This window comes from Wolffia australiana, chromosome 1 (genome assembly GCF_029677425.1).
Source record: "Wolffia australiana isolate 7733 chromosome 1, ASM2967742v1".
In the NCBI taxonomy this organism is placed as follows: Eukaryota; Viridiplantae; Streptophyta; class Magnoliopsida; order Alismatales; family Araceae; genus Wolffia; species Wolffia australiana.
Window position 1 is genome coordinate 20,492,998 of NC_135835.1, and position 20,845 is coordinate 20,513,842.

The 20,845-nt window shown below is 44.4% G+C and overlaps 2 protein-coding genes across 2 annotated transcripts; both read right to left on the bottom strand.

The window, feature by feature from the left end:
- Nucleotides 1-9,728: 9,728 nt before the first annotated feature.
- On the bottom strand, nt 9,729-11,255 carry LOC144710127 (gibberellin receptor GID1C-like). The gene is made up of 2 exons (XM_078583803.1): nt 10,960-11,255; nt 9,729-10,863 (listed from the first exon to the last, which is right to left on the bottom strand). Exons 1-2 carry the CDS (start codon nt 10,999-11,001, stop codon nt 9,892-9,894), a joined length of 1,014 nt encoding a protein of 337 aa, XP_078439929.1. The 5' UTR covers nt 11,002-11,255; the 3' UTR covers nt 9,729-9,891.
- A 1,121-nt stretch (nt 11,256-12,376) lies between these two features.
- On the bottom strand, nt 12,377-19,844 carry SPL7 (squamosa promoter binding protein-like 7). The gene is made up of 10 exons (XM_078583815.1): nt 19,240-19,844; nt 17,622-17,782; nt 14,722-14,891; nt 14,552-14,626; nt 14,333-14,440; nt 13,811-13,928; nt 13,568-13,703; nt 13,266-13,446; nt 12,795-13,178; nt 12,377-12,714 (listed from the first exon to the last, which is right to left on the bottom strand). Exons 1-10 carry the CDS (start codon nt 19,800-19,802, stop codon nt 12,508-12,510), a joined length of 2,103 nt encoding a protein of 700 aa, XP_078439941.1. The 5' UTR covers nt 19,803-19,844; the 3' UTR covers nt 12,377-12,507.
- Between the last annotated feature and the right edge of the window lie 1,001 nt (nt 19,845-20,845).

The window sequence follows — 20,845 nt, forward strand, 5'->3', positions numbered from 1 at the left end:
TCACTGATGAACTCAAAAATCGAAGGGAATCCAGCATCAACCTCGAATGCGGCTCAAGCCATAGCCGGTAATGCTCCAAGGTATGGTAGAGTGCCGGAGGTACGTGAAAATACCACAGAAACTAAATCGACATTCCGAAAGGGAGATCTACCCAATTTTTCTGGAGATCAGGCTCAAGGATGGCTCAACTGCGTGGACAGATTCTTTCACGTCCATTTGCTGACCGATGCAGAGAAGCTCAACCTAATTTCACTACATTTGGAAGGAGCAGCTCAAGCATGGTTCATCTACGCCAAGAAACAATTTGGGTTCGAGAACTGGCTAGATTTCAGAAGACAGTTTGAACGCTGGTATGGTTTTTTGTCCAAATCCCTGCGTTAAAAATTATTCAATTTGCAACAAACGGGGAATGTTTCTGAATATCGGGCTGAATTCGAATTATTTGTGGCATACCTTCCACCGATGGATCCTGAAGTACTAGAGACGGCATATTTGAATGGTCTGAAGCCCGAAATTAGCTCGGAAGTTCCCAAATATCGACCTTATGGAATTCAGCAAGTCATGGATGTATCAATTGAAGCAAAAGCAAATCTAAAGGTTATGTGGCAAACATGGCAGGCCACCCAAGCCGACCAAGTAGTGGCCACAACCAGAGACACGCGCCCAAAGACCTCGCCGGCCGCACTGCTAACATTGCCTTATTGGAAACCAGGAGGACCAACCTTCGCAAACAAGGCACAACCGTCAGTATTGGAGAGAACTGCTGAAAACTTATCAAGACCTCCCAGGAAGAAAATTATGCGCCTGACCGACGAAGAATTCCAATCACGACGAGAGAAAGGGTTATGCTACCATTGCAATGATAGGTACCTTCCGGGACAGAAGTGCAAGAGGGAACTGAATATTTTTCTGGTTCAGGAAGAAGATAGTCACGAGGAAATGCCATTAAATGAAGAAGACTTGATGCAAACTGACGACTCGCTCCGAGTTCCAATGGTTCGATGAAGGTTTGGGGGGAGCTGCTGGGACGACCTCTGATCATCCTCATTAACGGAGGTGCTTCCCACAATCTCATCCATATGAGGGTCGTCAGGGACTTCAACATCCCCATTGAAGGGACAATGCATTTCGACCTTATCTTGAGTGACGGATCCATCAGGAAAGCCACGGGTTTATGTATCGATGTTCCGATCACCATTCAGGGTCTTGGGTTCTATTAAGACCTCATTCCTTCCGACCTTGGTGATATTGACGTCATTCTGGGTATCCAATGGATGAAAACATTGGGATGGGATGGTTTTCTTGCAACTACGACCAGCTGATGATCAAAATTCTCAGAGATGATCAGATCTTTACTATACAGGCAGATCAGACTCTCAATCCGACTAAAGTATTTCCACGCAACCCAGCTCAGGCTCATCATGATTGGCTCTTGTCCCTGGAGAATTCCCTGCGTGTCAACAAAAAGCGCTCACGACAAACGGTGGAGGTATCTTCTCTAGCACTTGAACCTTGCATTTTCATGATAAGAGAAAATTTTCCTGTAGTATTCGACATTCCAAGTTCATTACCCCCAAAGCGCCCTATTGATCCTAAGATACCTCTCATTCCGGGGGGCCCACCGATCAACGTCAGACCGTACAGGTATTCTCATCAGCATAAAAACATATTAGAAGATTTGGTACAAGAGCTGCTGGACAACCACATTACCCAACCTTCTAATAGTCCGTTAGCTAGCCCAGCATTACTGATAAAAAAGAACGGTAACTGGTGTATGTGTATAGATTATCGAGTGTTGAATAAGATAACTATACCTAATCGATTTCCAATTCCAATTGTGGATGAATTGTTGGAGGAATTGCATGGTATGACAGTATTTTCTAAGTTGGATCTTCGATCTGGATACTACCAGATCAGAATGGATCCGGCCGACATACACAAGGCAGCATTTAAGACCCATCACGGCCACTATGAATTCAACGTCATGCCTTTCGGATTGTCCAATGCTCCAGCCACATTTCAGGCACTAATGAATTCTATTTTTCTCAAAATTTCTCAGGAAATTCATCTTGGTATTTTTCGATGACATTTTGATATACAGTAAATCCGAGGAGGATCACAAGATTCATTTAAATACAGTGTTCCAAGTGCTAGCTGATAATCATTTACATATCAATAATCAGAAATGCAGTTATTACCTTCTGCAGTTGGAGTTCTTGGGACATTGGATTTCTAGCGAAGGAGTAGCCACGTCGCCATCCAAAATCAATGCGATCCTCAAATGGCCTGTACCTAAAAATATCAAACAGCTAAGAGGTTTTCTAGGGCTTGCGGGTTATTATCGAAGATTTGTGTTACACTACGCAGCAGTGGCACAATCACTGACGAATTTATTGAAGAAGAACTCTTTCAAATGGTCTGATGAAGCCGAGCAGTCCTTTATCAAACTTAAACAGGCTTTAACCTCCATGCCGATCCTGGCTCTACCAAACTTCTCCTTACCGTTTGCCATTGAAACTGATGCATCTGGTACAGGTATCGGGGCAGTCTTACTACAACAGTCGAAGCCTATTGCCTTTTTCAGTCAAGTCCTTTCTCCGACTTCTCGTTTCACTTCAGCATATGAAAGAGAATTTCTGGCAGTCGTAAATGCAATCAACAAATGGAAGCACTATCTTATATTTCAGAAATTTCAAATTTTCACGGATCATTTTAGTCTCAAATTTCTAAATGATCAAAAAGAAATACCGTTACAGTACCATCGTTGGATGATTAAACTGATGGGTCTCGATTTTGAAATTCAATTCAAGACAGGGAAGAAAAACATTGTAGCTGATGCCTTATCTCGTTCTATGGATGACTCAATAGAAACCCTTCAGGCAATATTAGTAAGCCACTGGCGTGACCGTACAACTATTGACAGTGAAGTTTCTGCACATGATCGCCTTTCGCACATTAAAAGTGAGCGTGTGGAGGATCCTAAGAAACACCCTTCTTATTCTATTCAGCAAGGCCTTCTATGTAACAAAGGACGTATTGTTTTACCACCAAATTCGTTTTTGATCCCAACGATTCTATATGAGTTCCATGATGCAAAGGGTGGGGGGCCATGGCGGCTTCCATAAGACTTACAAACGAATCTCACAACAACTTTTCTGGACCGGCATGAAACGGATGATCAAGGACTATGTCGACAAATGTGACGCATTTCAGAGACACAAATCATCACATCTATCACCAGCAGGGTTATTGCAACCTTCGCCTATTCCAGCTTCAATCTGTGAAGACATCAGTATGGATTTCATTGAAGGTTTACCAAATTCTCAAGGGTATGACTCTATTTTAGTTGTCGTTGACAGACTCAGTAAATATAGTCATTATATTCCCGTCAAACACCCCTTTTCAGCCGAAGTGATTGCTCAGTTATTCATCAAAGACATTATCCGTTTACATGGCACACCCAACTCCATTGTCTCTGACCGAGGGCAACTCTTCATACCATCCCGAGACAGATGGGCATACAGAAGTAACCAACAGTGGTCTTGAATGCTATCTACGATGTTTCACGGCGGAACATCCGAAACACTGGGTCAAACTTCTTCCTTGGGCCGAATATAGCTACAATACAGCTTTGCACTCTTCTATAGGTATGACCCCCCTCTTTTAAGGCCGTGTATGGTCACGATCCCCCTTCCTTATTGCGTTACGGATCCCCTTCGTCCCCGTGGACTCAGTTGATAAATCTCACCCTTGACAAACTCAAAAACAATCTGGCCAAAGCTCAACATCAGATGAAGCTACAAGCAGAAAAAACATTGACAAGATGTCCAATTCAATGAAGGAGATTTTGTTTATCTGAAAATTCGGCCTTATGGCATGAAAACACTAGCACGCCGTCCCAATGAAAAACTCAGTCCTAAGTGTACTTCGACCCCTATCAAATCACTAAACGGATTGGTTCAGTGGCCTATAAACTCAACCTCCCATCGTCAACAACAGTTCATCCCGTGTTTCATGTTTCGCAATTGAAACCTGCAATAGACCTGAATATTCCAGCATCGCCTATAGCCCCTTTTCTCACTGACGATTATGAATGGCTGGTCATTCCAGAAGCTATTTTATCATCTAAGATCACACCTGTGGGATTATCTCTCTTGATCAAGTGGCAGGGCTTTCCTGCTTATGACGCCACTTGGGAGGACGCCATCAGCATCGCACGAAGTTTTCCAGAGTTCCAGCTTGAGGACAAGCTCCATCTCGACGGGGGGACTATTGATAAGCGCTTCAAGCAGGCCTACAGGGGACGCCGTTTTAGGAGGGCGGGAAATGGCACAATGGGCGTCGTTTCAACTTCAACTAACTTATAAATTAAGTGGTCTGAGAAGGAGCGGGCATGAAAGATTTTGACGAGAAGCCCAAGCGGCCAGAGGGGGGCGCGGAAGCTGGAGCAGTCAGAGCAGTTCCTGTCGGCCAGCACGAGATCGAGACCGATCTCTCCCGTCATCAATTATCTTCCTCTTTCCTTTTGATTTGAGTTCCCTTCTTGTTGGACTGGTTATCAACGGGGATTTTCATTGTTACTGAGAAGTCGTAACATATAGCCATTGTCTTCACTCTCTCTCTCGAAAATATCGAATAAAATAATTATCATTCTCATCACTTTCTTCTAAATCATCAAGGATTCTCTCCATATCGTCATTAAGGGAAAACTTTGCCTAGATGGCGAATTTTCACCCGTCTTTGGAAAAATGGTGTATTATCCGCTGTTAAATTGAGAAAAAATCTGATATGCCGAAATTTCTAAACCAAAAAAATATGTGAGTCAAAATTTCATTTCTTCCCTGATAACGGCTCTAGTTGGTCATACGTCCAAATTTAGGTGTTTTAAGTCATTTTAATTTAGACATATCCATCAATATAGTAATATTATTTCCACTAAATTACTCTAATAAATAAACGGAAAGTAAGGCTTGAAATCTACTCGGAGGCTTGACGTTTTTTCAAGTGAGAGATCGATTTTCTGGAAAATTTTTAAAAATTTATTTATTGATTTTTTTAAAATTTTCGTGCAAAAAAGAATAATACATTAAAATATATTCTTTAATCATTTTTCCAAAATCGGTTTAATATTTTTAGTGCAAAAAAATTTATAATTCCATCCCCACCAGTCGTCAACAACAGTGTGTGCAGTGGTGTGCATGGAGGTGCAGGGGAGTATGGTCGGTAGTGTGTGGGAATGTATACTGATCAGCGAGGTCAGCAGGCGACATAGGTCCCCCTAACTGCTTCCGTAATTTTGGCTTTATCAGGAAGTTGCACAATTTGTGGCTAGGCTCACATGAGATCTGTAAGGCTGACCAGCGCACAAAATGTGGACTGGTAAAGAGGTTGGAGGATAAAATGAATGACCTTTTGTGCATTTTTAGATAAAATAGAGATGGAATATGGTTTTCGAGAGGGTGGCATATTCTATAAAGCAAATATGGTAGATTGGACCAGACAGAAAAATGATGAAATATACAAGAAAATGGGTAGAAATAGATGTCAAATGATTATCTGATTCATAGGATGTCGGTGTTTGTTCCTAGAGCTCTTAATGCCTTTCCCTGAACTTGGATCGTTATATTCTGTCAGGATCTAGCATTTTTTCAGAGCACCTCAAAACACTTAAATCAACCAAGCTGAACAAATCAGATCATGAAGATCCTTTTCATAAAAGTTAGTCACTGCTAGAGCACATTCATAATATGGGAAAGAGGGAGAGGAAGATAATATTTCAACGTAGTCATAATTACTAAAATACCATTGTTTTCTAATCTCTTGCCTTGCACTTTTGCTTCTTTTTTTCTCATTTGTTGAGAAATCCTTCAGTTGTATTTCACGTGCCCCTTTTTAGGAGGCAGTTGAGGGAATAATGCATGGTTCTAGGACGTGGCCTATACCTCTCTAACAGCTTCCTTGAAGCCCAAAACCAAAAATCTTATTTTCTTGCCCAATAGCCCAGTGAGTTGATCTTAAATTCTCATGGAGTGATCCAATTTAAAGCGGAGTATCCCATTTAATTTAGGTGAGCTCATCCACTTATGGAACGAGGAAATATTTCCCAAGAGTAAAACCAAGTCAACTACAAACATTCATAGAAATCATAGAAGTCAATTACAAACATCCGTAACGTGGGGAAAATGATATTCATATAAAGTCTTGGAATATTCAAATAATGAAGTTAATAACGAGGTAGATTCATGATTTAGTTTCCTAAAATAATATTAAATGCGTGGGATTGTGATTACATTTAACATGTTATCATACGGTCAGCTGAAATAATTAATTAGGGCATTGGATTTTCTTGTCTATGTCACCATTGAATGCTACCCAAATAGAAGCAGTATAATCCTGGCTTGTTCCCTGCTCTATGAGCCACATTCGAATAGAATCTTTTTTGCTAATAGCATAAGACCAAATATTTATTATGTGATATGTTGCTATCGCATGTAAATTGAACATGCTGCTCAAAAAAAGGGGTTCACCTCAGATGACCAAGTCATGAGATACCGCTAAGACTGACATGGCCACCACACCCACCCCCACCCTCGTGGACTTGCAGTGTATAATTGAGATTGATATCCAAATAGTGGGGGCATCTGAAGTTCTCATGTAGCATGATGACTGGCGGCACTTTTTAGTCATGTCCTTACAACAATGACCCTCTCCACCAGCCAACGAACATGAACATAAAGATATTCTCATCTTGGCCATTCAGCGGCAACATTAATTTTTTTTCCAACAAACAGCTTGTGATCTAGATAAATTATTGCAGTCTAAGAAATAGTTTTGTAAAATGGTAGATTAAAGGTCCATGTGAACACTAACACCATGTGACTACAATTCACGTTATACAACAACCACCACCAATTCCTAATAAAATATGGGAATAATTTTCCATAGGCTTCATTGAGTTTCTGCTCAAGGAAAAGAATGATTTTCTTCGTAATTATAGACATTTGATGGGGACTAGCATCTCTCTTTAGCCAATAAAATGGCCGACATCATTACAACAGAGACTGTCTCCATGGCAGGCCCTCTCCATCATCTCTTACCATGTTAGTGCCTCCATGAGCTCCTTAAGTATTTATGTATACATAGGTATAGGCACTTCTTGAAACACCCAACTTTGAAGCTGATGAGATGGCCAATCGATCAGAGAAATATCAAAGTAGGAGCAATTGGTTCTACTAAGTGATCTATCATAACAAATATTTTACCCATCCAGCATCAAATATCCCTTTTGGGATGGTGTTTAGTTTCAACACACCTCGGCATGATGAAAGAGCTGTTGATTATATGTTGAATGTGATTGCGTCTGGAATCTCTTAAATACCGACCAGAATTTATAAGTAAAAAAACAAATAAACAATCTGAACAACACCTGGCACTATGCTCACTTCCATGGAGCTTTTTTCTTGGTGACTCGATGAGAAATAAGGACTTAAGTTCTTTGAGACCTGCTTGATTATTCAGTGCATTGGCCCCACTGCTTTCGAGCTTCAGGCGCCACCCACAGTGTAACGTGTTTGTCTTGGGCAAATATATAGTCAGAACTAGTAGAATCAGATATTTCAGAAATGATATTGCCGCAGTATTATCCATCAAATTAAATGAACATGGCATTATTTGGGTACCCTCCAAACAGATTTATATGCCCATCAAGGTACTTTGACTCGTATTGGACAAAGTTAACTGATTTATTGCAGCAAGCCCATGACCAAAGCGGTGAGTGTACCTTTTAACATCGTTCTCTCATAAACTTTGACATTTTTGTCTACTTTGAATGTTTTGACTTTGACCAAAATTAATGGTTGACCCAATGAAGGCTGAACCAAACTTTAGGTATGGCACTACTAGTTTTAGGCTATTGCTAAAAACTGATGCCAAGACAGTTCGCATCATTTCCCAGTTACATCTCCAGATATTGTAGCTTGAAAAGGGTCCCATAATAAGGTGGAGAGTGATGATGGGGATGCATTGTTCTTTGGCAGTGTATCACAAGCTCCTAACACACCCATCAGAGAGAAAATCAGCTGTCTTAACCTAATTTTTTGAATTATAGCTGATGGGGAGATACTCTGAGAACTGTTAAGAAATATACCCACCCTCTAAGGTTCTTAATTTGATTCTATAATGAGACGCTTCTCTCTAAAGTTTGAAGCTGTGGGAAGGAGAGGCCAGCGCCAGGAAGGTAGATTAGATAGAGAGAGAGAGAGAGAGAGAGAGAGAGAAAAAGAGAGAGAGAGAGAGAGAGAGAGAGGGTGATGAGTAAAGTCAACAATGGGGGCTGAAAACACTCCATTGTCTCGTCCATGCTTCTTTCCGGCAAGGTCAAGCCTCGCCCACCGCCATCGGTTGTCCCTACTTGCTACTGTAGCACATGCGTGACTACGTGAGAGAGAGATAGGTAGAGAGAGAAGAGAGAAGAAGTACAAGATGAAGAAGAAGAAGAGAGGAGAAATAGAGGGAGAGAAGGAGAAGAGATAAAAGAGAGAGAGAGAGAGAAGAAGAGAGAGAAAAGCAGAGATGAAGAGGATGGGAGAGAGGAAGAGAGAAGAAGAGAAAGAGAGAAGAAGAAGGGTGAGAGAAACGAGACACAGAAGAAGAGAGAGAGAGAGAGAGAGAGAGAGAGAGAGAGAGAGAAGCAGAGAAGAAGAAGGGAGAGAGAGAAAGGGAGAGAACGAGAGAAGCGAGAGTGAAAGGAGAGAAAGAGAAGAAGAAGAAGACAAAGAACAAGGAGAAGGCCGAGTGGAAAGGAGAGAAAGAGAGAAAAGAAGAAGTGAGAGAAAAGGAGACAGAAGAAGAAGAGAGAACGAAAGAGAAGAAGAAGAGAAAGAGAGAGAAGGTGAAGCAGAAGAAGAGTGAGAGGAGAAGAAGGGAGAGGGAGGGCAGAGAAGGATAGACCCAGATAGAGGATAGAAGACAGCAAGGAGAGAGAGAGAGAGAACCAGGGAGAGCAATGGAGATAGAAAGAGAGAGAGGGAGGGAGTGAAGGATAAAGCTAGGGAGAGGAAGAAAGAACCACGGAAAGTAAATGGAGATAGAGCCCATAGAGAATGAAAGATTGTCGGGGATAAGAAAGAGAGAACCTGCGAGAGAAATTGAGATAGAAAGAGAGAGAAAGAGCCTGGGAGAGGGACGAGAGAGAGAACAAGAGAGAAATACAAAGTGCACTGGGGAGAAAGAGAGAGAGAGAGAGAGAGAGAGAGATGGAGAAGGAACCAGAGAGAGACACAGAGAGAGAACAAGAGATCGAGAGAAATGGAGAAAGAACCAGAGAGAGACACAGAGAGCCAGAGAAAGGGAGAATCAGAGAAGGAGAGAGGCAGAGAAAGACCCAAAGTGAGAGACACAGAGAGAGAGAGAACCAGAGAGGGAGAGAAAGAGAGAGAACCAAAGGAGAGATGCAAAGAAAGACCCAGAGAGAGACACAATGGAAAAGAGAGACAAAGAGAGAGAACCAGAGGAGAAGAGACCCAAAGAAAGACCCAGAGAGAGACACACTGGAAAAGAGAGACAAAGAGAGAGAACCAGAGAAGAAGAGACCCAAAGAAAGACCCAAAGAGATACACACGGGAAAAGAGAGAGAGAGAAAGAGAAAGAGAAACAGAGAAGAAGAGACCCAAAGAGACACACACAGGAAAAGAGAGAGAGAAAGAGAAAGAGAAAGAGAGAGAGAGAGAAACCCCGGAGAAGATCATGCATGTACAAGACAAGAACCCAGCTATGAACAAGCACAGAGAAGAAGAAAACGACCCAGAAAAGACGAGGAGAGAGAGTGAGAGAGAGGTAGAGTTCTTCGAGCCCCGGACCTCCTCTCTCCCCCCAGAGAGAGAGAGAAGAAACTCAGCCCGGGCTCATCCCGGGATCGGCCAGAAACTCCCTTATCCGCTGCATCACCTCGAAGAAGTGGTCGTTATTGGGCAACAGATAGAACCCGATCGTGGCCTGCTCCAGGTGCAGCAGCCGGACCCGGTGCCCCGCCCGCTCGAGCCCGGCCGCGTAGCCCAGCTGCCGGTCCCGGACCAGGTCCAGCCCCGCCACCACCACCAGGCTCGGCGGGAACGCCACCCCCCGCAGGTCCGAACCCAGCGGCCCGAGCGGGTTGCACGCCGGGTGGTCGCGGTCCGCGCCCTCGGGCAGGAACGCGCGCCAGTACCAGTCCCGGTCCTGCAGCGTGACGAAGTACTTCCCGTCCAGGACGATCTCCGACGACGTCCTCGCCTCCCCCCCGAACATCGGGTTGACGAGAACGTTCCCGGCGACGTTGACGCCGGACGCCGCCGCGCGAGCCGCCACGTGGTGCGCGATGTTCCCGCCGGAGCTGTCCCCGGCCAGGAAAACCGGCCCGGAAAACTGCGCAACCGCCCACTCGAGCGCCGTCCACCCGTCATCGTACGCGCACGGGAACCGGAACTCCGGCGACCGGCGGTAGTTGACGGAGACGACGACGGCGGCGCCGCACATCGACACGTGGCGGCGGCAAAGCGCGTCGTAGATGGCGCTGTTGGAGGACGAGTGCGCGAAGCTGCCGCCGTGGAAGAAGACGACGACGGGGCCGCCGCCCACGTCCAGGAGGAAGGGCGGCGCCGCCGCGGATGACGACGCGGGACGGTAGACGCGGCAGAGGAGGTTCGTCGCCCGGTCGATGACGACGTCGAAGGACGCGACCCCGTCAACCGGGGACGCGTTCGCCGGCACCTTCCTGTCTAGAAACTCGGCCAGGTCCCGGTTGAACGTCCCGTCCGGCCGCCTCAGGAACTTGTACGCCAGCTTGAAGTTGGATATCAGCACCCACGTATTCAGCGGCACCACGCTCTGCCCCCAAATTGAACCCCGTTAGAGAGAGATAGGCACAGAATCTAGAGAGATGTAGAGAGATGTAGAGATAGAGAGAGAGAGAGAGAGAGAGACCTTGCACTCGCTGGAGTTGTTGAGCTCGTTGCTGCCGGCCATGGCGGAGGAAGAGGGAGAAGCTAGAGAGAGAAGGGTTTCTCGCTCATCCCCCAGATCGTCGTTTTCGAGAACTCCCCTTCTCTCTCTGTGTCTATCTCTATATCTATGGCTCTAGAGAAGACGGCTCTGACTTTCTCTCTGTACAGGTCGCCGGAGGGGTAAAGAGAGAAGGGTCGCCGGAGATGGGTCGACGGGGAAGAGAGAGAAAGAGAGGGGTAGAGAGAGAGAGAGAGGGGAGGAAGAAGAAGAAGACAGAGGAAGACGACAAGAGCCGTCGGCTCCGCAAATACGTATGAACGGCGTCTCGATCCGGGAGTCCACTTCCGGGTGGGCCCCGCAACCCGCGTGACCGGCTTATCGGGCCTGCGGAGACCCGGTAGCCGGATCCGGGTTTTAACGGGCCGGGGGGCTTCCAAGCCCAATAACGGGGGTTTGTCGGGGCGTAGCGGCGAGAGAGAGTGGGAGGGAGGGCTGATTTGCAATTTCGGCGAGCTCGGAGAAAGAAGGGTTTTGTCGGCGAGGAAAATGACAGAAGCACGGCAGATGGAGCAAATTTTTTTCTGTTTTTTTTTTTAACTGGAGTAAAAAAAATTCCATTTCCGAGACCGATTTTTTGCAATCTCTTCGGTCAAAGGGTACGCGTAAAAACTAATAAAAAATGGCAATTCCTAATAATGGCGGCCGCAGAGGGAAGCAGCCAAAAGAGAAAAGCTCCGCCAGCGTGCGGCCGACGCCACCGCCGCCGGCCGCGGAAGGCGCCAAAATCCGAAGATGGGTATTGGTGGGTTTTTCGAGAGCTCTCATGGGTCGTCGTCTGATTCCGGATCGGCCGTCGAACGAGAGATCAACGGCTGGATTTAGAGAGAGAAAGAGGGTAAAACAGCGGTCTTGGGGCTTTGTCTTCTCTACCCCGGTTTGTTTGCCTTGGAGAGGAAGGAAGCTGCCTCGCGCTACCTCCTCCCCGCAACCCAACAGATGACAGCCAGCCTCGAAGGCTTTGATCCCCTCTTTTTGTTTCATCTGCCTCTCTCTCTCTCTCCCCAGATTAGAGATAGAGAGAGAGAGGTAGAGATAGAAAGAGAGAGAGAGAGAGAGAGAGATAAAGAGAGCATTTAATGGAGTCTGCAGAGGTCGAACATTACTTGCAAGAGAACAAATGTGGACTTGCCAGGCAGGTTCCTCTGCCTTTCTCTCTCCTCTGGTCAACCCCATCTCTCCTACTCCCTCTCTCTTTCTCTCTCTAAATCCTGTCTATCTCTCTCTAAGAACTCCAGTCCGCAGGCGGCCGGAGAACGACGGAGAGAGAAAGACAAAGGCGCAGACACGCCACACGCTGCTACAGAGAAAGAAAGACAGAGAAAGGCACGGAAAGGTAGAGAGAGAGAAAGAGAGTTTATCTTCATTGGACGATTTCCATAAGAGGGTGTTGACGGGGACGGGCCCAACCAGGCCCAATAACGTACTTCCGGCCCGGCCCGGCCCAGAAAAGAATTGGGGACTGAAAAGTCAACTAACGGATAAGCACCGGCGCACCGCCGTCAACAGGCTACCGCCGGCGTGGTGGGGGTGGAAGAGAGCGGCGCAGACGCAGCAGCAGGTAACCACCGCCGCCATCGTCAGCACTGCCACACGGGCTGCCCCGCCTCGTCTTCCCGGAAACACTGCCGCACACCGCTGCCGTGGCCCGCAGTCGAACCCCGTTGACCACCGGCTCTGGTCAACCACGAGGGAGAGCGGTGAGAGTCAAAGCACTGAAGAGAGGAAAATTGGAAAAGAAAAAAGTCAAAACTCACTTGGTTGACCTTCTCCTCTGCTTTGGTGATCCGGTCAACGTCTCGGCTTCGTCTATCGATGTAGGATTCCAGACAAGGCAGGGAACCCGACCGAAGAAGATGATCACGCAAATGGTTGACTCTCTGACTGTTGACTGCGTCGTCTCTCGGCAGCGTTGACCTTTGCTGGAGCCATGCACAGTCGACGAGCAGGTCGGAGGACGACGGCTGGCCGGCCGCGACGAGGCGGCAGATATGGGGTGCCGGTCCCGCTTCTACGCTTTGGCAGATGACGTCAGCGGTCAACGGCGTTGCTGAGGCTTGCAGCCTCATCATCTCTGCGCATACTTCCTGGCTCCCCAGCAGGATGGGGACAAAATTGGATGTACCGCAGTCGTTCTCAACCTAATGAAATAAATTCAAAATGGAACAAAATTGTATAAAATTGTGAAGTAAAATATTATGAAACGTCAGAAAAAATGAGATAATTACCTCAATAAAACCGGGGCCGTAAATGTCTGCGTCAGTGCTGTGCAATCTTATCTGGAGCATCTGATGATCACAGCCGTCCGTTTCAAACTGGCTGGACTCAGGAGAAGGTTTGATTCTTTGGGGAGAAATAACCCGGCAAAACTCATGAGGAAGGTACTTTCCGGAAAAGGAAACGAGGAGCCTGTTCATCCCAACAAACGCGCTTAATATTGTCAGACTATATATTTTCAAAATATATATATATAGTCAGACTATACATGACTTATAGAATTATTATTATCAAGGATTTTAGTTTTTGTTACCTAAATTTGGGTCGAAGTAGATTACTACCGCACAAAATAAGTTCCATTGGTTTGCCAGCCTCAAAACAATTAGGGTAGACGTAGTGAATCTTTGGCCCTTGCACCTCGATTCCGATATCGCTCGAGATCGTTCCATCTACACGATGAATAAAAAGTTGAAGACACGAATCGCTCACAGATAATTTTCAAATGAAAATAAAAGTTTACGGGAAGTCAATGATTATCTGGGCAGTGTGCTCTTACCGTCCATGACCTGGATTTTTTTGTTATTCAAGTGAATGAACATATTTCCTTTCCCCGAAAACAAACTATGCGGCGCCGTCAGCAAATCATTAACGAAGGTATGTGACTCCTCGGACAACTGTACAGAGAGAAGGCATAATTTAGGGAATTCTAGCAGATGTTGTAGCCTCATCGTAAAAATAAAGTTGTTGAAGTACAAAAGAGAAAACCGATAAATCTGAACCAGGAATGAGATGACTAGACCTTTTTTTTTTTGAAAAGAGGAATGAGCCGACTAGATAAATGACCATTCTACAGGACAAATCGAACCATTTTTTTTCTGAAAGATAAATGTAATGCAATGGTAGAATTGAGGGCAAAATGGAAGGGCTTCGGCATTGGATGATAGCTCATTGAAGAACTGGATAGCAGCATTAAGGAATATTGAAGTTAAAGAGATTTTCATTCTTGAGATAGATGAAAAGTCCAGAAATCGTGACAAACGAGGGGAAAAGATATAAAAACCTGCGAATGAATTCAGACCTTATCCCACATATACTGTGGCATTGCAATGAAAAATGTCAGAATGACGCATCCAGGGCGTATGTACCCCTCCAACTCTACAGGCATGCTGGACAACCATTGGAAGATCTAAAACGAAAAGGTTTCAAACAAAACTGGTGAGTAAAGAACCATCAGTATAAGCTAAAATAAAAAATCACAGCAAATACTAAACTGCATCTATCAAACTTATAAATGTACTTGATGTCGTAGCCGTCTGGGAAAGTCGGCAGGGTTCCAGTCATAAAGTTTGAACGACACGCGACCTGTTGGGCACTAAAATCACGTAACACAACATAAACTCCAAGTAAGAAAAAATATTCATTTGCTTCAGCAAAAAACGTAAGAAGATGAAGATACTATATACTTACCATGGATGAATAGGTGGTCTTAGTTTCACAAGTAGATGACGAGACCGCTGGCTTGGCGTTCTCCATTTTCTCCTCTAACGGAGTTTCATCAGAGGCTGGACCAGTGGGATTCGAAGGAGTAGGAGAGGTGTCCCTGTTTTCAGCCTCGACTGATACGTCAACTCCAACGGCTGTGTCGATTAAAAAAAAAGAACACTGAAATAAGTGAGTATTCCTCTTGAAAAATCTTGATAAATGTAAGACAGAAACTATATCATGCAGTCGGCATTCTTTTTCTACTTTACCCATGATCACGTTCAGCAGAAAATTTTATTTTTAAAGTAGAAATAATCGTGAGAAGGAATAATCAAGGTTAATGATAACGAGAACCATCTCATCTGAATAAGGGCACTCGAGTTTGGAAGGTTGTCGAGCAGTAGACATCTCCTCAAAAGCCGTGAAGTCTCCTGCTCCCATTTAGGGTTTGCCAAATGGGATTCCCTTCACTAACAAAAACGGACTACATATGGATACATGCATAATGAAAGAAAAAGATAGTCAGAAGAACTATACTGACAAGAAACTAACGAGATGGACAAACACCCCCCTCCCTGTTGGGTGCGGATGATAACCATGCCCGACATGGACTCCAGGTTCTGGAATGCCAGAACAGACAATCCCCTGATGAAGATATCAGCAGCCTGTGATGAATGATAAGAACCTTGATGTCAGCTCCTAACAGGGAGGGGGAGCTAAATGAGAGGGAGGTGAGGTTCCTGGGGTAGAGAGGAGAAACGGAATGATCTCAGGAGAGGTCGAACAGATGATACAGGAATCGACCAGGGACAAGCTGTCTGAAGACCCGGTGCAGTAGAGATGATCAGAGGAAGAGAGGAGACACATGATTTTCCCTGCATTCTTATTGACTGCCCGCCTAAAGGGAGGGCATCCCAATTTAAAGGAAATACACGATGGCCAAAAGACTAAAATGCCCTTGCGGGCTAACATGACAAGTCTAAACCTAGATAGGTCGGGGATCATATCACTGAATAACCAATAAATACTGGGTTTATGATTCCTGCCATGATCATCTCCAAGACAAATCACAACCAATCTCAATGAGCTCACTTCTTTAATGTTGAACTGGGTTGTGAACAGTAGCTATAGCTGATTGATTGTCACAATACACCAAAATACCTGCTTGTGACTTCCGGCAACCCCTTATCTACAGCACTTAAAATATGCCTCACGCCATAGATTAGAATCTGGCTATTGCACTTGAATGTTTGCAATCACCTTCTGCTTATTGCTTCTCCAAGTGGCCAAGCTTCGCCTGATTAAAGAACAACATCCTGATGTTGGAAGATCTTTCATTATAGAGAATGATGCCTCTGGGTAGGATCAAGTAAAGTGCTGACACAGGAGATGCAAACAATAGCTTATTTCAGCCAGGCGCTACCTAAGAGGGGCCAGGTTAAGTCGGCTATGCATGGGAGCTCATGGAGATTAAAAAATGGAGACGCACTGTTTTCAAAAAAAAAAAATGGAGGCACTTCATCAATACGTTCTTCATTATTTGGACAGATCAATTAAGCCTCAAGTACCTACTGACTTAAAAAGAAGTCCAAGAATCTCGTAGCAGGTGAATAATTAAACTTCTCATTTGCAATTTCAAAATCCAATGCAAAACTGGAAACACAATAGCACCGCTGACACCGGGCCGGATCGCCAGCACTGGAGGAGCTAAACAACATCCAAGAATCTAAGTTTCAGTTTCAGAGTACAGAATGTAGTACAAGAGGTGTCTCAAAGACCTGATCATTCATTTTATGAAGGTCGGATAGTGACACTCTTTTCCTCAAACTTGATTCCAGCTGTCCTCAAGGAGTATCAAGACTTCCCATGAGTGACAATACCGGCTTTGTGCCGAATTATAAGCAAATTGCATGTTGACCATGTAGTTAAGATGCATGTTGACCAGGCGAGACCAGACAGGCGATTGTGGGCCACATGGTTATGGTAAATCTCCCAATCTACATGACTGGAGATTGATTGAGGCCATAGAGAGCTTTCTTGAGCTTGCAAACTACATTGAGGTATAGCCATATAGACTTCTTCATTAAGTTTTACAAGGAGAAATGTGTATTTCACTTCATAGTTCTGTATATCCCAACTCAGATGTGATGCTAGTCCTATGAGTACATGTAGTGTCCATTTGCGTACAAGTGCCGTGAGTACAGATTGCCGAATATCCTAACGATGCATACGATTGATAAGCAGAGGGATGAACGAGTAATTCCTTTGTGTGTACGGCAACTGCTGCTACCATAAAAATTAGCCGCAGTCAAGTGTAAAAGAAAGCTAATCTGGGATTATTCCACAACTCTCCTTTATCCCTGTTTCTTATGATCATTCACCGGGGTTCCGACTTTAGAACAGAGAGGAAGCAAGCAGAGAAGGAAATAGCTACGAATCCTGAGAAAACCGTCATAATGTGGCACGGTCAATTTTCCTGTCGAGAGCTGCAAGCTTCAAGAATGTCCTAACATTTTGTAAGCCTGCGGCTCTTTTTTTATAATTTGCATATTTCATTCCTTTGATTTCATAAAAGGACTTTAATGTTTGAAGTAATGTGTATGTAAGCTAACGAGATCCGATTGTAAGCGGATCATTATAATGTGTAGTTATGACTTGGCCAAAAAGGAATTCAAATATAAAGACCCGTATAAATTGACGAGCTTCTTAGGAATGAAATATTGAGGTTTTATGTCTGAAAATTGCTCTGGCGACCAAGGGTCAGGGAGATGCGAGTTGAAACAGTTTTCTCAGAAAATTTATCTGTCATGGACGTTTGTTGTCTAGAAGTAACAAATAAAAGCAAACAAAAAATCAACATGTAATAAATGTTATGTACTTCTCACCTTTTGTTTGTTCCTCAACAGGAGCAAGACCAACAAGGGGCTCTTTTTCAATTTCCACAAGAGCACTGTGGTCAACGGATCTTCTCCGTCTCCTGTTATGGCGTTCAAGTTTCCTTCTACAGCTGCGCTTTCCTTCATCAAAGTCTGGCAGCAAATGAAACCTGGAAGTCAAACACCCATTGTGGCCATCAGAATATGTCCAAGGATAAATATAGCGTAACAGGAGAAGATTCTGCTAAAGATTTTTTAATCAGAAAAATAATGAAATAATAGTTGATTGAGATGATTATCATTGAAGTCATGAATATCTAGAAAAAAATACAATCAGAATAGAATTTTACAATCAAATGGTCACCATCTGTCAGGTCTGAATCCAGATTGAATGATAATGCATCAACCGCGGCAAGCACAATTACTCAAATTAGCATCTAAAAATCTGGAAGAATATGCAAGGTGCCTCTATGTTTTCAAAAGATTCGAGATGTGAAATTCCAAGAAAAGGCCAAACAGGTAGTGTCGTTCCCATAAAAATCACATCTTTGACTCGGTGACCTTTAGAATTGGGATCGCTTCTCCGAAGTTACCGCTCTCCATAATGTGTAATGATTCTAGCTTTGTGACGTAAGAAGTATAGCTAGACATCAAGTGTTTAATTTAAACACCATCTTCCATAATGACGTAAGATCATTTTGCCTTATAATCCCACAATGAATCAAGGCACCACGAACCTCTCCAAACCCATGGAAAGGACAAACTTGCTCTCAACAAAGACAGTGACGGCAACTCAAATTTGTGCCACAGTTAGCACCGAACTAGCCATCAGGTCAGCAAGATAGGATACTTTTAGAATGATCAAAACAAAATAAAGGATCAGAGGCAACTTCAATCTGAACAATCTTCAGGGGTTTTCTTAGAACAAAAAGTTATTGAAAACTATCCACAGAGTAGCGCTCTACAAATCCAAGAAATTCAATGCTTCGCAGACTCTGCCTTTAAAGTTCATTGCATCCATATAAATGATTTCAGTTTCATACGAACAAGAAAAATTATCACTCATCACAGTAGATAATGAATATTTTAGTTTCAAAATTGTAAACAAAATTCCTTGATCTACGACATAATATGAGCAGCTAGAAAAAGAGTCAGAGCTAGCTTGAACCTAAGCATCTGCAGCGATGCTTCACATAAGAGTCGCAGTAGAAAACTCTCAACAAAGTGGAACTTCACAATGTCCAGAATCTCAACCCTTCTCAGTTCTCCTTGTCAGCCTAAGTTGGTGAGATTTGCCTTCAGGGTCATTCGCATCCACTCGAAAAAAATAATTTCCTTTTAGTCTGACAACCTAACGATTATTGGACTGCAAAAACTCCAAACATAGGCTGTTATGATCACCAAATTTTGAGCACACAAACCTTAGAAATTCAAAAAATAATCCCAACATACATGATAAATCAACTTATGGAATACCTTGTATTTGATCTTTATAAATTAACCAGAACATCAAAACCCGGTGAATAAAACAATCCACCACATTCCCATTTTCGTAACAAACGCAATAAGAACACCAAGGAAGAACAAAATCGAATTTCTCAGAAAAAAAAAAAGGAAAGAATCTTACTTCCCACACTGCTGGCAATATCGTTTGGACTCCCCATCCAAGAACACCGAAGAGGCATTCGCACATCTAAGACAAACTCTGTGGCGACGATGATACCCTTTAAGCTCGCTGATATCAACGCCACAGCCGGGAACCTGACACCGAGTGACACCCGCGAGCCCACCAATCCTCACCTTCTTCCTGCCTCCACCGGCCAGAACCCTGGCCGCCTGTTCTTCCTCTTCTTCGGCCTTCCGATCGAGCTCCGGACAAGCGCAAGGGACTCTCCCGGCGAGGAAATTCTCGCAGACCAGCCTCGGATCTCGTTTCCGCGATCGACCCGGCTCTCCCGACGTGGTGCTCGTCTGGATCGAAGAGCCGGGGGAAGATTCCTGAATCTGCCCGCTCGCGGTGGGCCGATTCTCCTCCCACGAGGCTACAAACGGCTCGTCCACTTCGATCGTGAAGTCTAGAAGATTCCCCCAATCCCAGATCGCCGCTACCTCCCCTCCGCCGCCGTCCGCCGCCGCTTCCGCGGCCGCCGCCGCTTCCGCCGCCGCTTCCGCCCCCGCCGCGCTCTCCATCGGCCTGGAATTGGGAGCGAAGACGAGGCGAATTTTGGTCGACTGCTTGGCTATCGAAATGTCGATATAATTTTGGGCCATTTTAATAAACACAAATCATTAGCTCAAAAAAATCATTTAATTTGCGACGTGTGATTCTTCTATGAGATGTGGAATCAGGATGTTGTCATGGTCGATGGGCTTTGCACTCTTGCATAAAATTATAGTGCAGGGACTCGGAGGGGATGGTTTTTTCATCCCGGGACGAAAAAAATTGTCGCGACCGCGAGATTGGATGATGACTGGGATGAAAATTCATCTCGGGACGAACGAACTTGACGGTTTTACTCTCGTCGGACTTAAAAACCGTCCCGTCTGGAAGTCTTGGACGATGGATGGTAAGGGATGGACGAAATTCTGACAGATTCGCTTCCGATGGTTGAGATCTTGCCATGTGGCATTACTTAATCAATTCCTTGCGTCAAAGTCCCTGATTTTTTTGCGCACGCCCAGATGTAATTGTACATATGTCCCGCCCATTCTCTCTCGTCCATATTTCCCTAAAAAACTTGGATAAGTATATTAAAATTTTAAAATGTGATTTTTTCATCCGGTACGAAGGACTGGACTGTTTTTTCCCGATGGTCGAAACTGGCAAATGTCGGGACTTTTCTTCAATGGATGAATCCCTGGACGGGACGGTTTGGACAAAGTTGAAATATCCGGACATCGGACAGGACGATCTTCGTCATGTCCCATCCATCGTCCACATCCCCGACGATCTGGAACTATATCTGCATTGCACAGTTTATCATGATCATAATCAGATGGTTGATTGGCAAGTTTGAACATGGATGTAAGAGGGATATATTGGGGAAACATTTATTTATTTATTTAGTATGATTTTATAATATTTGACAGCTAGGGAGGTAGCAGCATGAGCTGATAACTTGCGAAAAGGGTGTGGCTGCTAGGGATGGGTTACCTTTTTTAATCAATCAGATCTGATTCTATTTTATTGTCTGGTTCGAATGAATCGACAATCTAATATATGATATGATCAA

What these genes read in the sequence shown, in the direction of transcription:
- LOC144710127 (XM_078583803.1), bottom strand. Translation starts at nt 11,001, where the DNA reads ATGGCCGGCAGCAACGAGCTCAACAACTCCAGCGAGTGCAAG. An exon ending in ACAACTCCAGCGAGTGCAAG is followed by an intron (nt 10,864 to 10,959) that starts GTCTCTCTCTCT and finishes ATTTGGGGGCAG; the next exon opens with AGCGTGGTGCCGCTGAATAC.
- SPL7 (XM_078583815.1), bottom strand. Translation starts at nt 19,802, where the DNA reads ATGGAGAGCGCGGCGGGGGCGGAAGCGGCGGCGGAAGCGGCGGCGGCC. An exon ending in TGTTGAGGAACAAACAAAAG is followed by an intron (nt 14,892 to 17,621) that starts GTGAGAAGTACA and finishes TAATCGACACAG; the next exon opens with CCGTTGGAGTTGACGTATCA. An exon ending in CAGAGGAGAAGGTCAACCAA is followed by an intron (nt 12,715 to 12,794) that starts GTGAGTTTTGAC and finishes GTGGTTGACCAG; the next exon opens with AGCCGGTGGTCAACGGGGTT.